This window comes from Poecilia formosa, unplaced genomic scaffold (assembly GCF_000485575.1).
Source record: "Poecilia formosa unplaced genomic scaffold, Poecilia_formosa-5.1.2 Scaffold29, whole genome shotgun sequence".
NCBI lineage: Eukaryota > Metazoa > Chordata > Actinopteri > Cyprinodontiformes > Poeciliidae > Poecilia > Poecilia formosa.
In genome coordinates, this window is record NW_006799968.1 from 2,723,733 (window position 1) to 2,750,961 (window position 27,229).

The following is a 27,229-nucleotide window of genomic DNA, read 5'->3' on the forward strand; positions in this document are numbered from 1 at the left end:
GGTGAAAAAGACAAAAGGATCTGATAGTCAAGGATCTTTCATAGCTGCATCACATTTGTGTGAAATCGAGCCAGACTCATTCATCTGAAGTTTTATTAATATTGCACAATTTCACAAGAAATGTTATCTCAAGGCATTTCCCAATTTTAGATATGATGAGCAACAAAATGCACAAATAGGCTTTTTAATTTTTTTTATACCTTATGTTCTACATAAAAAAAAGTCCTCTAAAACTGAACCGTGAATCCAGTTCAATATAAAAAGGATTCAAGTGTAAAGTTGCAACCAGGCAAAATATGAAAAAGTTCAAGGAATGATTCTTTAATAAGGCACTGTGCAGTCTGAACTCAAACTCTGAGTGGTCCTGCAGTGAAACAGCAATTAGCCAAGAAAATGTACATTTTCTTAATATTCCATTTGAACTGCCACAGTCAAAAAAGTGACCTACTTAACGGTACGGTTACGCAACCTAAAAAGATATTTGAATGGGAAAGTGTAGAAAAGAATATCTTCATTTAACACCAGAGACACCCTGCTCCTGTGAATATAAATAAAAGACGCAAAATAGCATTTTATATTTAAGTAAAAATAATCACTGGGCTTATTTCCTGCCATTTTTTTCTAAGCCTTTGTGAACAAAACTAGAGCTACAAGACAGAAATTGGGCAGGAGCAGCAGAGGCTCCTGCAGGCCGGCGTTCAGCCAGCAGGTTAAGAAGAGATGCCCGCTGAGAGTCAACAGTGAAAGCTGTCCCTCATGTCAGAGTTTCCCGTCGATGCCAGATGACGCAGAGCCTCTGAGCTGCTGAGAGTTTGATGCCAGAGGCTCTTTTTTATGCCATCAGCTGCTGGATGGGTGCCTCTAATCTAACTATTATATTCACCTCCTATGGCGCCATAGGCAAGCAAAACCACGGTGCATCGCAGCTTGCCCTTGTAAATGTGTTTCACTTTAATTTATTATGTGACTGTTAGAATAGCTAAGCAAAGTGGGAAAAGATGACTCGGTTATTTTTAACAGAACATTTTGTTTTTGTTGATTTAATAAGTCGGCTCATAAACCCATTAATTGCGACTCCTGTCTTTTTTACTGTAATTCAGCCTTTAAAGGTGTTTTACAGCATTTTTTTGTTCTTAACTTTATTTTTCTTAATGATCATTTCGGCTGTAAACTTTTACAGGAACCCTTTTCTTTTCTGAGCCAAGTTTAGTTTTTTGGTTCTTCTCCTCCTACTAATAGCATTTTCATAAGCTATGTGAACACAGTGCTGCTCCCTGCATGTCTTAACAAACTGATGAAGTAAATGGACGTTAACCGTGTCTCTGGATGAGAATTTGGACCAGAAGCCACACAGTGACAGACTCATTGTACACAGCTCACACACACACACACCTGGAAGCTGTAAACGCACACAAACACACAACCTTGGCAGGTAGTCGGAAACAAAAGCACATTCAAATAGACGCATACACAGCAGAAAAAGTTGGCATGCATCTGTGGTGAAATGCAAGCACACAAATAGACACGCGCACACACACAGAGGGACAGAACAAAGCCCTCCAAACATCTGTTCTCCCCCAGCAGCCTGACCTGACTAGCTGAGTAAATCTCAGTGCGGCGCCGTCTCCCCCTCTGGGGACAATGTTTGCTGGCATCGAGGCCTCAAGTGAGCCTGGACAAATGAATGATGCTGAGCTGCGGGATAGAGATTTAATCTCGGGGCTTTTCAGCGTGCCGCTCTGGGTAAATAGGCTGCAGGATGTAGCCCGAGTCCGCCTGCAGAGGAAACTGAAGGTTAAAGTAACTTGTCTGCGCCACTTTCAATTGGCATAATGATGGCTCCCATCCCATCAGTGGAGTGGAACAGGGTGCTAGAGGCTCGTGTTAGAGGCTACGACAAACACGCCGGATGAATTATTCAGGTGAGAAAGTAAAGAAATTGGGACAACTGGTGCAAACATAGAATGAAACAGGCTTTTAATGCAGCAGATTTATAAGTTTGAAAGTTCTTTTAGCGCTTTCTGTCAAGTAAGCTAAACTATGTCGTTGCATCATTAGCTGCGTTTCCATTGACCATAAAATGGCACAAATTGGCTTTACAAAGATAAATTTGCTTAATGGAAACACTTATGCCTGTGACAATAACACATTTTGATGGACAATAAATTGTCCCAGAAGTTATTGCGATAAACGATGACATTGCTGTTTTGATACGATTTTTGAGTAATATAATGCTCATGGCATGATAATCCTAGAACACTTTCTGAAATATCAAGAAACTTTAAATTCTAATGAACATTTGACACTAGAACTGGAAGACATTTTAAATATCCAAAATAAATCAAACAACAAATGAAATGAATTATGAAGACTCTGTAAACAATATTGTCCATCAAAAACAGGGCTGATTGAGACCAAAACACCAGATTGAGGACTTTTGTCATCCAGTTTTTGGTAAAGAGAAAAACGAAAAATCATGCAAATGGAGATGATTGAGTTAACTTTGAATTATGTGATTAATTTTATTTCTAACTACGACTGGCTTACAAACACTACTCTTAAAAATAAAAAAAGCTATTTTCATGAAGTTTTTGCTCTAGGCTGAGGTGGTTTTAACATTACTGTCCATCAAAATTTTAAAGAAATATGTAAAAAGCATATTTTTTAAAGTTACACACTGCAGCTTTAATACTTTAAATATATATAACATTGAGATGCATCAGCTTAACACAAAGGTGACAATAAGGAGAAACTATATAAAAATTGAAGAGGAAACCAAAAGGAAGAAAGATGGATGCCGTACTGTTAGCCAAAAAGTCTCTTTTCCTCATTCTGCTTATGATTCCCTGCCTGTTTCTTCTATTTTATTCATTATCCTGTTTATTTCACCCAGAAAAGCTTAGGGACAACAGCAAAGACAGGAAGAAGAAAAGCCTTTATTTGAAAGTTTGCCGCACTGAAAACATCATCTTGTAAAGTTAATCATTCAGTTAATAACGAGTGACAGGGAATGCAACGATCTTCGGTCTAAGGTGACATTTTATTTTGTATCCTGTAAACGAAGGTTCAACAAAGCAGCACGATCGGAGACTGGATTCAGCTGGGAATACAGGCTGGAGACTCTTCACACTTTGGGAAGCTAAGAAAGTGTCAGACATTTGCCCCATCAAATCCTGTCAGAACACATTCTGAATTAAAATGTGCAAGTGCAGCCTGGGACATCAGAGTTTTAGAGGATCAAGCTTTTGACAACAGTGATGTGGTGGAGTCCCTGGTGGGGCTCTCACTCAGCAAAGTGGCTCCAGCTTCTGCAGACAGCTATATAGACACACACATATATACATATAGCTTTGACACAGTCTGTCAGAAACACCAGAGGAACAGGTGAGGCTTTCATGATTCATCCTCCCAACATGTTTCAAGCAGATGGTGATGAATATCAGAGAGGAATGGCATAATGGTAAAAATGAAATCCCAGAGGAAGTCAGACTGAGCAGCTAATCTCTGTTCTGACTGAAGAACCGTTTGGAAAAACCCGATCAAGCATTTGGGGAATGTCTTTTGGCTTTTGGGCAAAATGTCAGAAAGATTTAGCTTAATAAATAATAAGCTAATTTATTAGATAATGGATACTGTGAACATGCAAAATTCCCTGTTTATTAAAGCTGCAGTTTGTAACTTCTATAAATAATTGTTTTTTGGTTTTTTTCCATATTTGTTAACATTATCATCATGTTGTGATAGTCTAATGTAAGAAAGATAATTTGTGAGCTGGTTCAGCACAACGTGGCCTGCCATGAAGGCTAAGGCTAGTTAGCATAGCCACTGCAGAGAAACAGTTTTCTTGTAACTGTAAGTTGTTTCTCTGCCATCAGCGTATGAAACATGAAGATGATTGACCTCCTCCTGATTCTGATTGGTTGTTTTTGACTGGGAGCGGAACATTTTTGTAATTGGAGGAGTTGGAGGGTTTGATTTCTCACCACACTGTCGCAACTCGGTGACAGTTTTGACATGGGGAAAAAAGACACATTTGTGTAAAAGTTACCCACTGAAGCTTTAAGTCCACTAACGTGAAATTTAATTTGCTTAATTGTAAAATAATCAAAAAGCCTGTTGGAGTGCAAAGATATTTTGACATGTGAATCTAAAATGATTTGCTACATGTTTCTAAATGTACAAAACAAGCTAAAAAAAGAGATGAAAAAAAGTATTTTGCTGTCATTTTAAATGAACGCTTGGCCTTAGAGTGTAGTTCATTACAGGTGGCTAAAAAGCTAGGTTAACTACATTTATCCTAATTTACAGTCATAGGGATAAGAAAAATACATTTGGTGGTTACAAGGGTAAATTAAAATTGTGTTGTATTTGTTAGGGTTTTGAATTGTTTTCTTATATTTTTGTTTGGTAATTTATATAAGAAGTTATGTGTTTTGGGATTTATATATTATGATAAAATAGTTTAGTTTGTAGGACAGGCATAAATATAAACCTTGTGCTTCTACCTTTTCAGTCAAGTTGTTTAAATTGTTGCAGTGTCTTGAAGAGCTGATGACTGACAATAAGACTGAATAAATGAAAAAAAAACAAAAAACAATTAAATCTGCTTCCATTGTGAAATAATAATGGATTCATATATAAGTAATGTTTCCATTTGATGTCCTGTAATCAAAGTCCATTGTTGAATAATTTCCCTATTTAATAGCTTCTTAACTTAATTGCATCCCTTGACTTTTTTTTTTAGGTTTTTTTTTTACATAAAACGGCAGATTCTTCTGAAAGAGTGACTAAAAAGGCTCTTATTTAAGCTACATGCTTCCCTGCAATCACTTTCAAGGCATTCCCAAGCTGCTGCTCTCAACAAAACATCAACAAAATCATGTAAATGAAGGAGTCTGTGCTGGCATCTCAACAAGTCATTCAGTCAGAAAGAACGTCTGTTTTCTTGTCTCTCTTTTTCACCTGGCATGAACTTTTTCTGAGTAACGAACAGCAAGGGCAAGTCTGAGCCTCTGCATACCTGAATGAAGACACTTTCACCGATGGATTTGCTATTACACATTTAAAGAAAAATGCTAGCTTTGTATTCTTGTAAATTTAGCCTTTTTTGTTTTTGAGCAAAGGTAGAATTTGATGTCTGTCTGTATGCTAATGTAACATTTTGTTGTCAGATCCAGCAGCACTTTCTCATATTGTGCATTCACAGGTTTTAGTTTTTGAGGAAAGAGAGAGCATTTAGCTGTCATCAGACGTGAATGTTTTTAGTGTCGGCTAAAGCTGTGGACAAATATGTTTCTATGTTTGTTCACAATCTTATCTTGTGTTTACCATTTTAAGTAATAAATGTGAGTGCAGACTTGTTTTTGCATTTTGAACTCTATTCTAAAAGCAGCATTCCTTTACAATTATGCACCAGGTATTCAGAGTTTCAAGACGTCAGTTCTGCCATATTTAAAATATTTTTTGTTGAACTTTTTGTTGTAATTGATTGATGGATTTCTCAAATCAAATAAAATTTCTCTTGATTTTTTTTTTAAACTGCCATAAGCTTTAGTCCGTCGTACATCAAAGTAACAGTTTCTCATTCTTTCCAGCAAATTGCAAATCATTTAGGACAGGCATCAGTTGCTTCCAGATAATTATCTGCCATTTTAAATCATTATCATTTGCTTCTTTCATATCAATAAAAATGAACTATACATCCTGAATAGTCCTTCCATCTAAAACTAATAATCCCCATTTCCTTGCTTGAGTCATTACAAACATGTTGAAATAGTTCTCAAAATCTGTCACCTTTATGCATTTCTTTATCATTCTTACAAGAAATTTAAGAATGTCTGATGAACCTCAGCTTTCACTAATTAATTAACCAGGTTTTGTATATTTTACTGTTTTAAGAAATGCACCAGCAGTTGATGGTGATGTGAGAAATGCAGCAAAGCTAGTGAAAAAACTTAAAATCTTCAGTCTGCAGATGTTCATGGGATCATTCCTCATGTCATTGATGCTTTCGTATTTATCATTTTTCACAATTTTCGTTTGTTCAGATCACTTAGTGTTGCTGCAGTAGTTCATGTAAAATGATTCTGAAGCTGCTTCTTTCACTGTGGTGGTGTTTGTTCCACCATGTTCTCCACAGTGACCAACCCACGCGTGCAGTCAGACTGATCTGAGCGCATACATCTCTGTGAATGAACAATAATTTGAGGTGTCTAAATTTCTTGCTGTATTGAATCGATTGATGAGCTTTACATACTTTTGTTTTTAATGTTATAATTACAGTTTTTTATGAGCTTGACTTTTTTGGTGTCCCTTTGTGCTCTTGGTGCTTCATCACTGATGTGACATCAGAGTACGTGGCTAAAATCATGGAACCAAAGATATGTGCCCTACAACTCATTAGCATTCATTCATCAAAGGTATTTCCTCTATATGTGACTGAGCTTTGTGTGTCAATCCTTATGCAGGCTGTCTAAATACAGTCAGTGGCAACGATTTTGAACACCATTATCTGCGTGGTCTTATTTGCATCAGATTCTGCAGAAGATTATATTTCTGTCATTGGACGATAGATCTAGTGCTGCTACACCTGCTTGTTTGCTTTCTATTCTACCCTGGGCAATGGGTGTATGACTACGTCCTTAGATGTATCACAAATCGCTCCACCCTCGTTTCAATGTCATCACCTGTCCCTTCTGATTGTACGCCGTATTGAAGACATATAGATCGTGGATTGACGGTCTGATCTTAAAGGGGCTGTAAATAGACTCCACCAGGCTCCCGACTGCCACAGACTCATTGCAGATACATGAGGTTACCTGTGTTGTAGCAGCAACTTGACAAGTGAAACTCTGGAGTTTCATTGTTTGCATGTCGCATTCATGCTGCATGAAGGCAACGTAGCACAAACGGATCCTTTGGTACGTTGATATTGATGCGACACATTGTTGCAACAGATTGATTTTTTGATTATTTTTTTTTGTGGTGGTTCGTTTTTCAGTGATACACTTTAACTTTTCATTGACAGTTTAAGTCAAACAGAGCACAATCAGCAGTTCAGCGACACTAACATAGCCAACAGCAGCAGCCAGCTGCTACTGTCTCAACACCCAACTAAACTTTACCCTAACAATCAGACAGGCTCTCATGTGTTTGCTGGTCTTTAGTGGAACTTATAACAGTTTGATATTTACAACGCCTATCACCTTAAAGGTATTATTGGTTATTGTTGTGGATGCGTTTTGTAGTAGTACTTTGCACGGCCATTTAACATTTTACACATGGACTGCCGATAACACAGCTGATGAATTGCCTGCGTCTACCTGGCAACAGAAACTGATGTTGGTGCAGAACTGGGTTCATCCAACTTAACAGGAAATTCTACACATATCAAGTGGTTTGTTGCATTTTTATAGAAATATCTTTTAAGTAGGGTTTGTATACTAGTTGGGTAAAAATAAGTTTTTGTTTCTTTTTGTTTTGTTTTGAGAATAACTATAGCTAGGACTTCTACTAGACCATTGTAAGATCTTAATTCTTTTATCAACCATTCAGATGCAGATTTTCTACTTATACATTAACAAAAGTCTAAAATACCTAAAAGACTGAACAATGATCTCTCCACCACTTTAATTTATAGTTGTTGTAGGGCATTTACAATATGATTTTTCTCCTTAAAAATCTGCAATTTTTCTTAATTTTTTTACAGACTAGCAAATGTTGAAGTGTAGAGATAACCAAATTAAGCAGCTCGGTAAGGTCATATCTTAACATCTATTATAAGAATTTATCATTTTACAGAAGAAGCATTATATTTACAAACCAAGAGTACACCAAGGGAGGCGGGGTTAAGCCAGCAGTCATTAGTAAAATTGTAGGGAGCTCAAATAGAAGAAGATTTAAATGGTCTTCTGGAATGGATGCAACACCTCATGTGCTCTAAGTGCAGGCGCATAAATGCTTTTTCAGTATCACTACATTAAACGCTGACTGCTTTTAGCTCGTGTGCAATTACCTCCTCGATGACATGCTGTCCATCACACGAGTCCGACAAATGAGTTTGATTTAATGAAAGCGAAGAAGGCAGAGATGGAGGACGGATTAAATTACCAGATGTTTGCCGCAGATGTATTAAATTTTATCATTCATCAAACAAAGAAAGAAGAAAGAAAAAGGCACTTATGGTGAGGATAATGCAGTCACATTTCAGCATATATGCAGTGATACCCCACAAAATAAAACCTGTTAAAGATGAAACTAAAATGTAATTTTTAAATTAAGATGAGAATAAATAGGAACAACATAGAAATACACATTAGGGCTACTGCTATTTTATTTGATCTATCTTGTAATCTTCTCTATGCATATATATTTTTCACTTCAGCTAGCTTTTGTAGCATTCAGTGGTTGGTTTAAGTAGCTTTTCCTTCTAAAGTGTTTCGCTGCTCTCCCACTGCGAGTGGCACAGTTTAAAAATTAAAGCGTGTCCTATCGATGAACCTGGACTGTCTAATTACAAAGTCGGTAAATCTAACCTCTACACTATGAATCCTCTCCGCCTGAGGGAAGAATTTGGACATAAGAACAACAGGATAAAACATGCAGTGACATTTTAGAGAAAGATGTTAGACGGTATTGTGTGGACAGATTATGACTGCAGGCTTTGGGTGGAGGGGGGGGAACCTCATCAGTTTATATTGTGTCTCCACTGATAAGTCCCCACTTAGGTCTGGGTGCACACATAAAAGAAGCTAATTCTGTTCACCGAGAGCTGCTACGAGTGTGAGACTTTGCATGGATACGCTGCGGCTGTTACTCGGATCTTTCTAGAAAACGACAACGCTGATAAAACACACTGTTAGAAATTAGCATACAAGAGAGGCGTGACAGTTTGCATGCATATCAATTTTGGGTAGATCTCAGTTAATCTATCAGAGTACGAATAAAAGAGAAAAGACAATTAAATTAATGGCAACTTTTTGAATTTATTAACTCCACAAAATTAAGTACATTCTAACCAAATAATGTAAATTTTCTCACTTGTTTGGTCCATTAGCATTTTTTAAAATGTAACATTTTGGAGTATGATCCTTCCATCTATTGACTATATTCCTTATGTATATTTGGTGGAGTGGAGCAGGTGCCGGTCTTCCTGCTAATATAGTTGATACAAAGTGTAAAGAATTTCAATGTTTAACATTTAAGTTTCCATTTGGCAACACTGGTGCCGTTTGAAAAGTAGCCATGTTGTTATGCATCTGGTAAAAATGAAAACTGACAATTTTCTCAGGAAATATAGCTCCACACTGCAAAAACACAAAATCTTACCAAGTACCTTTGGTCTAGTTTCTACTATAAATATATTAGTTCACATGAAAAAAGACAAAACTAACTTACAAGTAACTTTTTAGCAAGAAATATGAGCTTATTCTTGGTCAATAACTCCTTAATATTGATTGAAAAAGTACTTGTTCCACTGGCAGATTATTAAATTTAGAACAAGACATTTTTCAAATAAGTGAATAATATGTCAATTAAACTAGCACTTTTTCATTAATATTAAGAAATTATTGACTTAAACAAGCTCCTATGTCTTGTTGAAAAGGTACTTGTAAGTAAATTTTTCTCACTTCAAGTGTTTGCAGTTTCTTCCAAGACCACATGTATCCTCCCAATATTTCAGAGATTTTTACCCAAATCTCCTCCGTCCAGCTTTAATCTCCAGCAGTGGAGTCTCACGCATTGAGTTTGTATAGAGACCCTGGAAGCTCAGTGTATTATTTTTTTTAATGGAAATACTGTATGTTTTCCTCTAGTATGATTGCCGATGAGAACGCCATTTACAAAATCCACTGGGACTAAATCAGTGGATAATAAGTTGCTATGGAAACCAGATAGCTTTCTAAATAATGGTGACTTTTAGCTGCTTCTGGCTTTCTTTGCCTTTTTTCTGCTTCTTCTCTTCGTTTAGTATTTATTTCCTGTGTCCTTCCAATTTATTACACATGACTTATTTATCATGTCATGTGATAAATAAGTCACATGACATGACTTATGTGGACTACTTGTGTTGTCATGGACGTCTTCCTTGATTTTCATGCCCACGGACCAATTAAAAAATATATTTAGTTAAAAATGTTAACCTGCCAAATACTCATTTCCTATGGTTAAAAAAAATCCACACTCAAAATATTTAGAGAAATTCTACTTTAGTTTCAGAACGATTTCATCCCTACATCACTTTCTCTGTTGCTAAGCATCATATTTTCAGTTTTCTCACGATTGCCGTTTTGTAACGGAGATAAAGCTGGAGTTACTGTATGATGTATTTGTTGTGGTTTTTAACCTGGAGTGTGGTTTAAGCTGTGTGTGCCCTTATGAGTGCAGCTCTATGGAGCGACTGGGCTTTCATGGTAAACCTACAACCCGTCATGTTTTATTCAGTGTCAGTCCCAAGCAGCAGCTCTGTTCACCAGCGCTACACGCATCCTTGTCTTTTCCACAATCTGTTTCCTTTCTTGCTCTTTCTACCTTTTCCTGCCAAGTCACTTACTTGGTCATCTTATTCCGTGGCGGTTTTAAAGGATAATCAATAAAAGAAACGGGCCTCCATTCTGGTAGCACAAACACTGTAAGTAATGACAGCTGGGAATGAAAATAATCTAAGGCCAGGAGCTAAAAACGTAAAGTTTACAGCGCTGTTCCTGCTGCAGTGAGTTATCTGGGGAGAAAACTTGAGACTTTATGTTTTTTTTTTATTATTATTTATTCTGTCAAGCTTCAGCAAGAGGTTTTAGATGTTAGTGGTAAAAGTTTTACAATATTGTCTTCATGCAGCTCCTCAGATCCGATATTGTCGCTGTGTTTATTTGCATTGCAAACTTTTAAAGTCTCTTGAGCTTTCATGTGCCCGGTATTCTGTCTTAAGCAGCTTCAACGTGAGATCAAAGATCCACTGCATCAGACACTCTGATCTTTTCTCTGTCTTCTAGTCCTTGCCACCAGGGGGATAGTTGTTGTTCATTCTTCTGTTACCCTGACATGACTTGTCCTGTGTTTCTTCAGAAATGATAAATGTTTATTTTGGGCTTTTAAGTATTTATGCGTTTGAACTTTACAAGGGGCTGCTGAGGTGGCATAGCAAAAAAAAAAAAACACCACTGAATTTCACATGATGGTTTTTCCTCAATCCAAATCAGTTCACATAGACTCAAGTACATCCAGTGAACCACAAAAATTATTCATACCCCTCTTAGTTCTGCATATAAAATTGTTTTCATGCAACCAAGAAGTGCATTCCTGATTGGAAATCTCAAACGATACTTCCTTCTTGGTCTGCTGCTGCTTCATAAAGGGTGATGATATAAAACTCATTTTACTGCTGTCCAAGTATTTATGTGAGGCTTGGACCTTGGTATTTCCTTTTTGTTGTTGTTGTTGTTGTATATGTGCCATATTGTTTTCATCACAGGTAACGGTTTGGTACAGATGAGTGAAACTTAGGTATTCCAGATCTATAATGATCCTAAAACACCTTAAATTGGTTTGGAAATAAAGGAGGAGCAATAAAAGAACTTTAACTTTCTGCAAGTGAACAAAATGAATAGGCTGCAAATATCCAGTAAGAATTATCCCAAAACCTCATAGTTGCTTCAAAAGCACAATCTTTCTCTTGCTTGTGAATGTTCCTTCAACACATGAACATGTTTGTATAACATTGAGCTTTTTGGAGTAGAAAAAAGTCTCATGTAGTTTCAACTCAAACTAAATTCTTGTTTTAAAATGTTGCTAAAGTGAGTTGTTGCATTATCATAAAAGAGAAGACTTTGAACACATTGTTTTGTCACCTTCCTAAAATAATGGTCTAAGTCAGTCATTTTNACTGCAGCTTTAATACTTTAAATATATATAACATTGAGATGCATCAGCTTAACACAAAGGTGACAATGAGAAACTATATATAAAAATTGAAGAGGAAACCAAAAGGAAGAAAGATGGATGCCGTACTGTTAGCCAAAAAGTCTCTTTTCCTCATTCTGCTTATGATTCCCTGCCTGTTTCTTCTATTTTATTCATTATCCTGTTTATTTCACCCAGAAAAGCTTAGGGACAACAGCAAAGACAGGAAGAAGAAAAGCCTTTATTTGAAAGTTTGCCGCACTGAAAACATCATCTTGTAAAGTTAATCATTCAGTTAATAACGAGTGACAGGGAATGCAACGATCTTCGGTCTAAGGTGACATTTTATTTTGTATCCTGTAAACGAAGGTTCAACAAAGCAGCACGATCGGAGACTGGATTCAGCTGGGAATACAGGCTGGAGACTCTTCACACTTTGGGAAGCTAAGAAAGTGTCAAAGACATTTGCCCCATCAAATCCTGTCAGAACACATTCTGAATTAAAATGTGCAAGTGCAGCCTGGGACATCAGAGTTTTAGAGGATCAAGCTTTTGACAACAGTGATGTGGTGGAGTCCCTGGTGGGGCTCTCACTCAGCAAAGTGGCTCCAGCTTCTGCAGACGGCTATATAGACACACACATTTATACATATAGCTTTGACACAGTCTGTCAGAAACACCAGAGGAACAGGTGAGGCTTTCATGATTCATCCTCCCAACATGTTTCAAGCAGATGGTGATGAATATCAGAGACGAATGGCATAATGGTAAAAATGAAATCCCAGAGGAAGTCAGACTGAGCAGCTAATCTCTGTTCTGACTGAAGAACCGTTTGGAAAAACCCGATCAAGCATTTGGAGAATGTCTTTTGGCTTTTGGGCAAAATGTCAGAAAGATTTAGCTTAATAAATAATAAGCTAATTTATTAGATAATGGATACTGTGAACATGCAAAATTCCCTGTTTATTAAAGCTGCAGTTTGTAACTTCTATAAATAATTGTTTTTTGGTTTTTTTCCATATTTGTTAACATTATCATCATGTTGTGATAGTCTAATGTAAGAAAGATAATTTGTGAGCTGGTTCACCACAACGTAGCCTGCCATGAAGGCTAAGGCTAGTTAGCATAGCCACTGCAGAGAAACAGTTTTCTTGTAACTGTAAGTTGTTTCTCTGCCATCAGCGTATGAAACATGAAGATGATTGACAGCACTAAGACCCTCCTCCTGATTCTGATTGGTTGTTTTTGACTGGGAGCGGAACATTTTTGTAATTGGAGGAGTTGGAGGGTTTGATTTCTCACCACACTGTCGCAACTCGGTGACAGTTTTGACATGGGGAAAAAAGACACATTTGTGTAAAAGTTACCCACTGAAGCTTTAAGTCCACTAACGTGAAATTTAATTTGCTTAATTGTAAAATAATCAAAAAGCCTGTTGGAGTGCAAAGATATTTTGACATGTGAATCTAAAATGATTTGCTACATGTTTCTAAATGTACAAAACAAGCTAAAAAAAGAGATGAAAAAAAGTATTTTGCTGTCATTTTAAATGAACGCTTGGCCTTAGAGTGTAGTTCATTACAGGTGGCTAAAAAGCTAGGTTAACTACATTTATCCTAATTTACAGTCATAGGGATAAGAAAAATACATTTGGTGGTTACAAGGGTAAATTAAAATTGTGTTGTATTTGTTAGGGTTTTGAATTGTTTTCTTATATTTTTGTTTGGTAATTTATATAAGAAGTTATGTGTTTTGGGATTTATATATTATGATAAAATAGTTTAGTTTGTAGGACAGGCATAAATATAAACCTTGTGCTTCTACCTTTTCAGTCAAGTTGTTTAAATTGTTGCAGTGTCTTGAAGAGCTGATGACTGACAATAAGACTGAATAAATGAAAAAAAAACAAAAAACAATTAAATCTGCTTCCATTGTGAAATAATAATGGATTCATATATAAGTAATGTTTCCATTTGATGTCCTGTAATCAAAGTCCATTGTTGAATAATTTCCCTATTTAATAGCTTCTTAACTTAATTGCATCCCTTGACTTTTTTTTTTAGGTTTTTTTTTTACATAAAACGGCAGATTCTTCTGAAAGAGTGACTAAAAAGGCTCTTATTTAAGCTACATGCTTCCCTGCAATCACTTTCAAGGCATTCCCAAGCTGCTGCTCTCAACAAAACATCAACAAAATCATGTAAATGAAGGAGTCTGTGCTGGCATCTCAACAAGTCATTCAGTCAGAAAGAACGTCTGTTTTCTTGTCTCTCTTTTTCACCTGGCATGAACTTTTTCTGAGTAACGAACAGCAAGGGCAAGTCTGAGCCTCTGCATACCTGAATGAAGACACTTTCACCGATGGATTTGCTATTACACATTTAAAGAAAAATGCTAGCTTTGTATTCTTGTAAATTTAGCCTTTTTTGTTTTTGAGCAAAGGTAGAATTTGATGTCTGTCTGTATGCTAATGTAACATTTTGTTGTCAGATCCAGCAGCACTTTCTCATATTGTGCATTCACAGGTTTTAGTTTTTGAGGAAAGAGAGAGCATTTAGCTGTCATCAGACGTGAATGTTTTTAGTGTCGGCTAAAGCTGTGGACAAATATGTTTCTATGTTTGTTCACAATCTTATCTTGTGTTTACCATTTTAAGTAATAAATGTGAGTGCAGACTTGTTTTTGCATTTTGAACTCTATTCTAAAAGCAGCATTCCTTTACAATTATGCACCAGGTATTCAGAGTTTCAAGACGTCAGTTCTGCCATATTTAAAATATTTTTTGTTGAACTTTTTGTTGTAATTGATTGATGGATTTCTCAAATCAAATAAAATTTCTCTTGATTTTTTTTTTAAACTGCCATAAGCTTTAGTCCGTCGTACATCAAAGTAACAGTTTCTCATTCTTTCCAGCAAATTGCAAATCATTTAGGACAGGCATCAGTTGCTTCCAGATAATTATCTGCCATTTTAAATCATTATCATTTGCTTCTTTCATATCAATAAAAATGAACTATACATCCTGAATAGTCCTTCCATCTAAAACTAATAATCCCCATTTCCTTGCTTGAGTCATTACAAACATGTTGAAATAGTTCTCAAAATCTGTCACCTTTATGCATTTCTTTATCATTCTTACAAGAAATTTAAGAATGTCTGATGAACCTCAGCTTTCACTAATTAATTAACCAGGTTTTGTATATTTTACTGTTTTAAGAAATGCACCAGCAGTTGATGGTGATGTGAGAAATGCAGCAAAGCTAGTGAAAAAACTTAAAATCTTCAGTCTGCAGATGTTCATGGGATCATTCCTCATGTCATTGATGCTTTCGTATTTATCATTTTTCACAATTTTCGTTTGTTCAGATCACTTAGTGTTGCTGCAGTAGTTCATGTAAAATGATTCTGAAGCTGCTTCTTTCACTGTGGTGGTGTTTGTTCCACCATGTTCTCCACAGTGACCAACCCACGCGTGCAGTCAGACTGATCTGAGCGCATACATCTCTGTGAATGAACAATAATTTGAGGTGTCTAAATTTCTTGCTGTATTGAATCGATTGATGAGCTTTACATACTTTTGTTTTTAATGTTATAATTACAGTTTTTTATGAGCTTGACTTTTTTGGTGTCCCTTTGTGCTCTTGGTGCTTCATCACTGATGTGACATCAGAGTACGTGGCTAAAATCATGGAACCAAAGATATGTGCCCTACAACTCATTAGCATTCATTCATCAAAGGTATTTCCTCTATATGTGACTGAGCTTTGTGTGTCAATCCTTATGCAGGCTGTCTAAATACAGTCAGTGGCAACGATTTTGAACACCATTATCTGCGTGGTCTTATTTGCATCAGATTCTGCAGAAGATTATATTTCTGTCATTGGACGATAGATCTAGTGCTGCTACACCTGCTTGTTTGCTTTCTATTCTACCCTGGGCAATGGGTGTATGACTACGTCCTTAGATGTATCACAAATCGCTCCACCCTCGTTTCAATGTCATCACCTGTCCCTTCTGATTGTACGCCGTATTGAAGACATATAGATCGTGGATTGACGGTCTGATCTTAAAGGGGCTGTAAATAGACTCCACCAGGCTCCCGACTGCCACAGACTCATTGCAGATACATGAGGTTACCTGTGTTGTAGCAGCAACTTGACAAGTGAAACTCTGGAGTTTCATTGTTTGCATGTCGCATTCATGCTGCATGAAGGCAACGTAGCACAAACGGATCCTTTGGTACGTTGATATTGATGCGACACATTGTTGCAACAGATTGATTTTTTGATTATTTTTTTTTGTGGTGGTTCGTTTTTCAGTGATACACTTTAACTTTTCATTGACAGTTTAAGTCAAACAGAGCACAATCAGCAGTTCAGCGACACTAACATAGCCAACAGCAGCAGCCAGCTGCTACTGTCTCAACACCCAACTAAACTTTACCCTAACAATCAGACAGGCTCTCATGTGTTTGCTGGTCTTTAGTGGAACTTATAACAGTTTGATATTTACAACGCCTATCACCTTAAAGGTATTATTGGTTATTGTTGTGGATGCGTTTTGTAGTAGTACTTTGCACGGCCATTTAACATTTTACACATGGACTGCCGATAACACAGCTGATGAATTGCCTGCGTCTACCTGGCAACAGAAACTGATGTTGGTGCAGAACTGGGTTCATCCAACTTAACAGGAAATTCTACACATATCAAGTGGTTTGTTGCATTTTTATAGAAATATCTTTTAAGTAGGGTTTGTATACTAGTTGGGTAAAAATAAGTTTTTGTTTCTTTTTGTTTTGTTTTGAGAATAACTATAGCTAGGACTTCTACTAGACCATTGTAAGATCTTAATTCTTTTATCAACCATTCAGATGCAGATTTTCTACTTATACATTAACAAAAGTCTAAAATACCTAAAAGACTGAACAATGATCTCTCCACCACTTTAATTTATAGTTGTTGTAGGGCATTTACAATATGATTTTTCTCCTTAAAAATCTGCAATTTTTCTTAATTTTTTTACAGACTAGCAAATGTTGAAGTGTAGAGATAACCAAATTAAGCAGCTCGGTAAGGTCATATCTTAACATCTATTATAAGAATTTATCATTTTACAGAAGAAGCATTATATTTACAAACCAAGAGTACACCAAGGGAGGCGGGGTTAAGCCAGCAGTCATTAGTAAAATTGTAGGGAGCTCAAATAGAAGAAGATTTAAATGGTCTTCTGGAATGGATGCAACACCTCATGTGCTCTAAGTGCAGGCGCATAAATGCTTTTTCAGAGTCACTACATTAAACGCTGACTGCCTTTAGCTCGTGTGCAATTACCTCCTCGATGACATGCTGTCCATCACACGAGTCCGACAAATGAGTTTGATTTAATGAAAGCGAAGAAGGCAGAGATGGAGGACGGATTAAATTACCAGATGTTTGCCGCAGATGTATTAAATTTTATCATTCATCAAACAAAGAAAGAAGAAAGAAAAAGGCACTTATGGTGAGGATAATGCAGTCACATTTCAGCATATATGCAGTGATACCCCACAAAATAAAACCTGTTAAAGATGAAACTAAAATGTAATTTTTAAATTAAGATGAGAATAAATAGGAACAACATAGAAATACACATTAGGGCTACTGCTATTTTATTTGATCTATCTTGTAATCTTCTCTATGCATATATATTTTTCACTTCAGCTAGCTTTTGTAGCATTCAGTGGTTGGTTTAAGTAGCTTTTCCTTCTAAAGTGTTTCGCTGCTCTCCCACTGCGAGTGGCACAGTTTAAAAATTAAAGCGTGTCCTATCGATGAACCTGGACTGTCTAATTACAAAGTCGGTAAATCTAACCTCTACACTATGAATCCTCTCCGCCTGAGGGAAGAATTTGGACATAAGAACAACAGGATAAAACATGCAGTGACATTTTAGAGAAAGATGTTAGACGGTATTGTGTGGACAGATTATGACTGCAGGCTTTGGGTGGAGGGGGGGGAACCTCATCAGTTTATATTGTGTCTCCACTGATAAGTCCCCACTTAGGTCTGGGTGCACACATAAAAGAAGCTAATTCTGTTCACCGAGAGCTGCTACGAGTGTGAGACTTTGCATGGATACGCTGCGGCTGTTACTCGGATCTTTCTAGAAAACGACAACGCTGATAAAACACACTGTTAGAAATTAGCATACAAGAGAGGCGTGACAGTTTGCATGCATATCAATTTTGGGTAGATCTCAGTTAATCTATCAGAGTACGAATAAAAGAGAAAAGACAATTAAATTAATGGCAACTTTTTGAATTTATTAACTCCACAAAATTAAGTACATTCTAACCAAATAATGTAAATTTTCTCACTTGTTTGGTCCATTAGCATTTTTTAAAATGTAACATTTTGGAGTATGATCCTTCCATCTATTGACTATATTCCTTATGTATATTTGGTGGAGTGGAGCAGGTGCCGGTCTTCCTGCTAATATAGTTGATACAAAGTGTAAAGAATTTCAATGTTTAACATTTAAGTTTCCATTTGGCAACACTGGTGCCGTTTGAAAAGTAGCCATGTTGTTATGCATCTGGTAAAAATGAAAACTGACAATTTTCTCAGGAAATATAGCTCCACACTGCAAAAACACAAAATCTTACCAAGTACCTTTGGTCTAGTTTCTACTATAAATATATTAGTTCACATGAAAAAAGACAAAACTAACTTACAAGTAACTTTTTAGCAAGAAATATGAGCTTATTCTTGGTCAATAACTCCTTAATATTGATTGAAAAAGTACTTGTTCCACTGGCAGATTATTAAATTTAGAACAAGACATTTTTCAAATAAGTGAATAATATGTCAATTAAACTAGCACTTTTTCATTAATATTAAGAAATTATTGACTTAAACAAGCTCCTATGTCTTGTTGAAAAGGTACTTGTAAGTAAATTTTTCTCACTTCAAGTGTTTGCAGTTTCTTCCAAGACCACATGTATCCTCCCAATATTTCAGAGATTTTTACCCAAATCTCCTCCGTCCAGCTTTAATCTCCAGCAGTGGAGTCTCACGCATTGAGTTTGTATAGAGACCCTGGAAGCTCAGTGTATTATTTTTTTTAATGGAAATACTGTATGTTTTCCTCTAGTATGATTGCCGATGAGAACGCCATTTACAAAATCCACTGGGACTAAATCAGTGGATAATAAGTTGCTATGGAAACCAGATAGCTTTCTAAATAATGGTGACTTTTAGCTGCTTCTGGCTTTCTTTGCCTTTTTTCTGCTTCTTCTCTTCGTTTAGTATTTATTTCCTGTGTCCTTCCAATTTATTACACATGACTTATTTATCATGTCATGTGATAAATAAGTCACATGACATGACTTATGTGGACTACTTGTGTTGTCATGGACGTCTTCCTTGATTTTCATGCCCACGGACCGATTAAAAAATATATTTAGTTAAAAATGTTAACCTGCCAAATACTCATTTCCTATGGTTAAAAAAAATCCACACTCAAAATATTTAGAGAAATTCTACTTTAGTTTCAGAACGAGTTCATCCCTACATCACTTTTTCTGTTGCTAAGCATCATATTTTCAGTTTTCTCACGATTGCCGTTTTGTAACGGAGATAAAGCTGAAGTTACTGTATGACGTATTTGTTGTGGTTTTTAACCTGGAGTGTGGTTTAAGCTGTGTGTGCCCTTATGAGTGCAGCTCTATGGAGCGACTGGGCTTTCATGGTAAACCTACAACCCGTCATGTTTTATTCAGTGTCCGTCCCAAACAGCAGCTCTGTTCACAAGCGCTACACGCATCCTTGTCTTTTCCACAATCTGTTTCCTTTCTTGCTCTTTCTACCTTTTCCTGCCAAGTCACTTACTTGGTCATCTTATTCCGTGGCGGTTTTAAAGGATAATCAATAAAAGAAACGGGCCTCCATTCTGGAAGCACAAACACTGTAAGTAATGACAGCTGGGAATGAAAATAATCTAAGGCCAGGAGCTAAAAACGTAAAGTTTACAGCGCTGTTCCTGCTGCAGTGAGTTATCTGGGGAGAAAACTTGAGACTTTATGTTTTTTTTTTATTATTATTTATTCTGTCAAGCTTCAGCAAGAGGTTTTAGATGTTAGTGGTAAAAGTTTTACAATATTGCCTTCATGCAGCTCCACAGATCCGATATTGTCGCTGTGTTTATTTGCATTGCAAACTTTTAAAGTCTCTTGAGCTTTCATGTGCCCGGTATTCTGTCTTAAGCAGCTTCAACGTGAGATCAAAGATCCACTGCATCAGACACTCTGATCTTTTCTCTGTCTTCTAGTCCTTGCCACCAGGGGGATAGTTGTTGTTCATTCTTCTGTTACCCTGACATGACTTGTCCTGTGTTTCTTCAGAAATGATAAATGTTTATTTTGAGCTTTTAAGTATTTATGCATTTGAACTTTACAAGGGGCTGCTGAGGTGGCATAGCAAAAAAAAAAAAACACCACTGAATTTCACATGATGGTTTTTCCTCAATCCAAATCAGTTCACATAGACTCAAGTACATCCAGTGAACCACAAAAATTATTCATACCCCTCTTAGTTCTGCATATAAAATTGTTTTCATGCAACCAAGAAGTGCATTCCTGATTGGAAATCTCAAACGATACTTCCTTCTTGGTCTGCTGCTGCTTCATAAAGGGTGATGATATAAAGCTCATTTTACCACTATCCAAGTATTTATGTGAGGCTTGGACCTTGGTATTTCCTTTTTGTTGTTGTTGTTGTTGTATATGTGCCATATTGTTTTCATCACAGGTAACGGTTTGGTACAGATGAGTGAAACTTGGGTATTCCAGATGTATAATGATCCTAAAACACCTTAAATTGGTTTGGAAATAAAGGAGGAGCAATAAAAGAACTTTAACTTTCTGCAAGTGAACAAAATGAATAGGCTGCAAATATCCAGTAAGAATTATCCCAAAACCTCATAGTTGCTTCAAAAGCACAATCTTTCTCTTGCGTGTGAATGTTCCTTCAACACATGAACATGTTTGTATAACATTGAGCTTTTTGGAGTAGAAAAAAGTCTCATGTAGTTTCAACTCAAACTAAATTCTTGTTTTAAAATGTTGCTAAAGTGAGTTGTTGCATTATCATAAAAGAGAAGACTTTGAACACATTGTTTTGTCACCTTCCTAAAATAATGGTCTAAGTCAGTCATTTTATACCAAAAATGATTTTTGCAACAAAAAAGAAAAAAAGAAAATTTCCAAAAGATGTTTTAGGAAGGTGACGATTAAAAGCTTAAAATCAACATGACGTTGAAGCTCAGGATGAGTGTAAGTAAATATCTGTGTATTTATGGTTCCTCTGTCTCCTGTTTCAGTCGTGCAGCATATAAAGCGGAGAGACATCATCCTGAAGAGGGAGTTGGGTGAAGGGGCGTTTGGTAAAGTCTTCTTGGCAGAGTGTTACAACCTGAGCCCCACCAAGGACAAGATGCTGGTAGCTGTCAAGGTACATCTTCACTACTCGGTTGTCAGTGTGTGTGTTTGTGTGTGTTGGAGTGAAAAAATGTGTCCAATGTTGCTATGGTGTCCGAAGAGTTAAACACAACCAGATTATTTTATTACATTTTGTTGCTGTCATCCAGAAATGTATCTTCAAAAATGGAACTTTTCTCAATGTAAATTCACAGTTAAACCAAATGGTCTTTTATATACTGTTCATCATTAATGTAGCCACAGACAGATGTGACGAGTTGGATGAATGTAGAGTTACAAAAACACAAATAAAAAATAGAGATGCAGTGTTTTGGAGTAGAATCTGCCCCCTCTTTTTCTAAATGGGGTAGTCAGATGGATGTACTGCAGTGACGGTTTGAGTTTGTGTTAAATAAATAAACGTTCCTCTATCATCCTTCAAGGTTGAATAATTTAAATGTGTATAATCTTCTTACAAACAATGCAGTCGGAAGTCCTTTTCACAAAACAGCTGTCATAACGCAGCAAGGCATTTTCGAACCTGCTCATCAATCACCTATTAAGCTGACCGTGTCCAATAAACATGAGATTTTCCCCACCTAAGGAGATACGGAGTGAAACTTAGCAAGGTGAACTGTGTTCACCGTCTCACCGCCCCCCAATCTAATCGGTTGAACACATCAGGCATACACATTATTTTCTACTGTGTAAATAAACCAGCCTTGGGTTCCAGCGGTCTCCTCTGTCACACACTTCCGGCTGATCCCATCAGGTGTGTGGTTAATGGCAAGAAATGACGGACATGACGCATTTCACCCTCAAAGTCCTGGTGTGTCTTTGCCTAAAATCTGCCAACCAGCTGGTCGGAGAGACCATCTGTCATATCAGTACAAGTACATCACACTCTTGAGCTACCAAGCCGGCAAACACTTCCTTAAGTCTTCTGCTGCAGGGCCCGTCGCTGTCTCGTTTGATGGATTAGAGAAATAACAGCGGCGGGTTGACAACAACTCTCGACACAGACCTTGTCCTTTCAGGAAACACACACAGATGGCAAAAGGCATGTAAGTCCTTTAAGTGTTAATTGGGGCCGCAGACTTTCTCGTTTTAAATTGCGCTTCTTGCAGTGATAGTTTGTTTTTTCCTTCCAAGGTTCATACCTCGGTTAACAGGATTAACAGGATGGGTTACCAACAAATGGATTGTGTTCTCGCTCATGTAAGAGTTTGTGTTAACTTACAAATGGCAACACAGCCAATCAAACTGCAGCTACTTAGTACATTTAGGCATCCAGGTGTGGTTAAGACATCTTGATAAAATACAAACTGAGTTTTGTAATGAGAGATAAAGGATTTAAGTGATATTGAACGTCACGTGGTTGTTGGTGCCAGATGGGCTTGTCTGAGTATCTCTGATGCTCAGACATAAGACACTCTTACACAATTATCTCCCCAGTTTACAGAGAATGGCCCAAAAAAGGGAAAAGCGGTAGTCATGTTGGCATAATCTCTTTTGATTGTCAGAGGTGATTGGGTAGAGTGGCAAACAAGGGTTAAAAACAGCAAAGGTAGCTCAAATAATCAACTGCTACAATCAAGACATGAAGAGGCAAAAGTCTGTGTATAATTCACACAAGCTCATCAAAATAGGACAATAAAATATTGGAAAAATGTTACAGCGTCTGGCTTGTCTCAATTTCTGCTGCAACGTTCAGATGGTGACGTCAGCAACAAGAACATTTTACCTCAATGACACTGATGCTGGTAAGGTACCCATCTTCGGATGTCTATATCCAGCATGCTAATAGACTACTGCATAAAACTCAAATCATCTCGAACTGATTTCTTGAAAAGCAATGAACTCCAGTTTCCTCCACTCTCTAGATCTAAATCCAATAAAGCAGCTATTGGATGTGGTAGAACGGAAGATTGGTTGATTTATGATTTATGGATCGTAATGCGAGAAATGTGCAGAGCTGTATCATGTTCATATGGATGAAAATGTCTGAGGAATGTTTCAAACCCTGCATTGAATCAGTGCCATTAAAAATGCAAGGGGCTCTGAAAGTACAAGGTTGTCCAGCCTGGTTGTGGCAACCAGTATCTAATAAAGTGATCTTGATGCTCTGGTTAATATCAGCCATTTAGCTAAGTTTAAACACAGAGTAGAATAGGTTTTATATAACCAGGCCTGCTTTAGTAACTGTGTTTTCACTACAAATGGCACAAAACACAATTTTGCAATGACGGTGTCTCCATTAAAAGAAAAACAAAATTAAAATGACATGTGGATACGTTTGCCTCGCCATGATCCTGAAACTACTTCCTGTTGTCTTCTTCTAGGTTTGCACCAGTGGCAACATCTGGTCGTTGATCATGTGACTCGTGTTTTGCGAAAAACTTGCTTCCATTGACGTTTAGCGAAATAAACCAATTTCGATACGGTAAAAAAAAAAAAAAAACACCATCCTAATGCAGAAACGTTTGATTGAAAAATAATTTTTTTTCAAAAATTTCTGTTTTAACCAAATTTAATTTTTAAATGTCAAACTGAGGATTTATACGGTCAATGGAAACGCAGCTACTGTAACCTGTCTAAAAGCCAATACAATGTCCATTTCCTCCTGCCTGTAAGAGAAGCAAGAGGTCACAGAGGCTCTCTGAACACGCTCGAAGGTCAACTCTGGGGAAAAATTCACCGCAGTGCTTTCCCTTAATTTATTGTCGGCGTGCACTTTGAAGGTACTGGTTTGGAGAAAAGCCCAGACCAAAAACATTTCCTCAAGAGCGCCGTTTGATTTGGTAATAGAATTTTATGATCATTTCATCTACGCCGTCGTACATCTCAACCACCTCGAGCACCGCGCTGAAATAGTGGCGCACATACAAGTAAATGCATTTCCATCCCGAGGTCATTCCATCTGCGATAATGTTAGCAGCAGGCTGGGAAAACAGGACTCAAGGCTGAGGAGATCAGAAGTGGCAACTCTGTGTATTTTCCTGCTGCTGATGAAGTGTCAAGAGTCTTTTTCTCTCTGTCTCTCTCTCTCTCTCCAGGAGAGAGACCGCAATAAGGCTTATAGCTGTTATTTATTTCTCTTTTCTCATATTGGAGGCTTTACCTGACATCCCATCAAGAGTTGGCATTTTATGTGCTCTGCACCCGAAAGGCAGGTTCAAGGCACCTCTGTGCTTCATCTTATTACCAATCAGATCAGGTTGTTTTGTGTGCAGCTCCTGCAGCTCCACCTTTCCTTCCAGAACATTACAGCCACAGTGATTGTTGACCTCATTGCTACAATATGTACAAGATGTTGAGGAGGGTAGAAAATGACAGCTGCTATAATGGTAGATTATAGAGGCAGTGCTTTACGGCGAGGCGATGCTGGCTTTTGTAACGTGTTGATGTAGATGTGTGTAAGCTAGAGACAAAAAAAAAATAGATTCTGTCCATATTAGCATGAATACGGTGCAAAGCTAGAACATGTTGATGCATTTTGCTCTCTCGTTCATGGTGTTTTTCAGTGGGAGAAGCTGGGGAAAACCTCTCTTGAGCTCTCTTTTGGACTTATACGGTAGCCTGCGGGAGGAAGATTGTGTTCTTATGTGCTTTCAAACATAACCACTCTGAACGAGTTGCTAAACAATGTCGTTTTCTATTATTCACAGCTCGGTTTAGTGGGAAGTAAGTCGAACGGTGCCACACAGCTGCTGGAAGAGTTTAAGGGAAGGGCAAGAGTTTAAGTCTGTGTTTGAAAGCAGTCGCTGAAAGAGGTGTTTGACTGGCTTTTAAGGCTCAGATAAGGGTTGTAAAACATACGTATGTATATTTAAAGGTGTGCAATGTTGCGCTTCCTGTTGACAAAGCCCCACAGTCTTCGGTTGTGAACTGGGGAACTCTATGGAGATTAACCCCTGCCTGCCAGAGGGCTACATGTACGACACCGTTCCTGTCAACTAAATAGGAAAACCAGGAAACAACTGGACTTTAAAAAGTAGAATAAGTAAAGCTTGTCTGGATCTGTGGCACCCTAAAAGTCATATGCCAATAAACTGTAAAAGAAAACATATTTAACATTTAGTTATTTACTAAAAAGAAACTGTTTGACTTCTTGTAAATAGCTGAATTTTGCTTAAAATGTAAGGTACTAGAGTTGTCAACAAGGCAGGACACATGCTGTACATTCAGAGCCTGTTTACCATTTAATTTACATTTCACTGCTGGATACATGAGATTACCAACAGCAGCGAACAGCTGCTGTATAAACACAGACTAAAGGTGCATTTCCCTCCACCTACGTAGCAGGCAACATTCACTACATGTTATTAAAACTGAGCTTACAGATAACCGATCTGCATTTTTTTTTCTCATTTTAAACATGAAAAGAAATAAAACTGTATTCCAGCTAAAATTAAATAGCCACTCTTATTGTGTTTTTTTGTTGTTGTTGTTTTTCCGTATTGGTTCCTAAAAAGAAAAATCAGTTTGAAATTCTGTGACGTGGAAACAAAATTTCTATGCAGATGTTATGCATCCCAAGTGTGGTCAACGGATCAGTTTTCTTCTTCCAAAATAGTCGTTTTGATGAATGAACTTGTTTTGCTGCAGATCAAATAACAGTAGGGGGAGCCATGCTGACATAGCCCGGTAAAAAAATGGTTAGGTTTTTAGGAGAGTTGTGAAATTAGGGGAAATTAGCACACCTTCAGAAAGTCTGACTTAAGAGGTCAGAACTGCAAAAAGTGAAGAAATACCCTGTTGGTCAGATGGCCATGATGTTAAACCTCATATTATTCAGCTTTAAGACTGAATAATATATGTAACATATGTTACATGTTTCCCCATGTAACATATGGGGAAATGTTACATGTATTAGGTTTTCAACAGCTCTACTTCTGTGCTTTGCTTCACCCAGAGAGTCTGGACCTTCTGCTTCTGAGAAAACATTGTTTGCTGGAAGCATAGATAGTGTGGAAGTTTAAAATGTTGACAAATTGCCAATGTTTGGCGTCGACGAATGCAATGCACCAGTTCCACGCGATGAAGCTTACCGGAAATTGCGTGCGCGGTAAACATCCGTTCCCCACTGTGAAGAGAGAAGTGCCAAGTAAAACAAGATGGTTGTCATGAGAATTGAGCGAACGTGCATTGTAACTCATCATCCATTTGTAACCAGACATACTGAGTACTCTAGTTATGTGATTCAGTGATGATTACCTGAAACCTATTAAATGATCCTCACTTGTTTATTGCATTTTAACTAAACTGTGACTTTGCAAAGATCAGAACAATGGAAGATCAAGAGATCTGACCCATTGGCTTGTAATAAAAAGTTACCAAACTGTGTTTATCTTCCTAGATTTGCCATTGTCACTTCTTAAGAATAAAATAAAGCTTTCATTATAATTATCCAATGATTTTGACAAATCTGAACACAAACAGATTAAACACACTCATCAAACGAGACGTCTACAAACACCTTTTGCAGGCAAAATGTTTCAAAGAAACTGGTATTGTTTTCCCTAGAGACACGTTAGACAAGTCATTCACATAAATCCTTTCATTTCCCCCTTCAGACACTAAAAGATCCCAACCTGTCAGCCAGGAAGGACTTCCAACGGGAAGCGGAGCTGCTCACCAACCTGCAGCACGACCACATCGTCAAGTTCTACGGAGTGTGTGTGGACGGAGACCCGCTCATCATGGTGTTCGAGTACATGAAGCATGGAGACCTGAATAAATTCCTAAGGTCAGTGTTTCACTAAATGTGCATGATAATGCATGTCTGAGGTGAGTAGAGTAGCCAAAAACTGTACTCAAGCAAGATCAGCACTACTTCAACATATTTTTACTCGAGTAAAAGTAAAAAGTAGC

At 37.3% G+C, this 27,229-nt stretch overlaps 1 protein-coding gene across 5 annotated transcripts in view; it reads left to right on the forward strand.

Moving 5' to 3' along the window:
- The window catches only part of ntrk3b (neurotrophic tyrosine kinase, receptor, type 3b), a 327,306-nt gene that overhangs the window by 235,395 nt on the left and 64,682 nt on the right, over positions 1–27,229 (forward strand). Inside the window, exons 13-14 of one of the 5 annotated variants that reach the window (XM_016669998.1) lie at positions 21,259–21,389; positions 26,932–27,135. The exons of 3 other annotated variants lie outside the window; for them this stretch is intronic. In XM_016669998.1, the coding sequence (XP_016525484.1) occupies positions 21,259–21,389; positions 26,932–27,120 (320 nt within the window). In that variant the 3' untranslated portion in view covers positions 27,121–27,135. Of the gene's footprint in view, positions 1–21,258; positions 21,390–26,931; positions 27,136–27,229 lie in introns of those variants that run through there. One more of the 5 variants, XM_007549069.2, reaches the window with a different exon arrangement.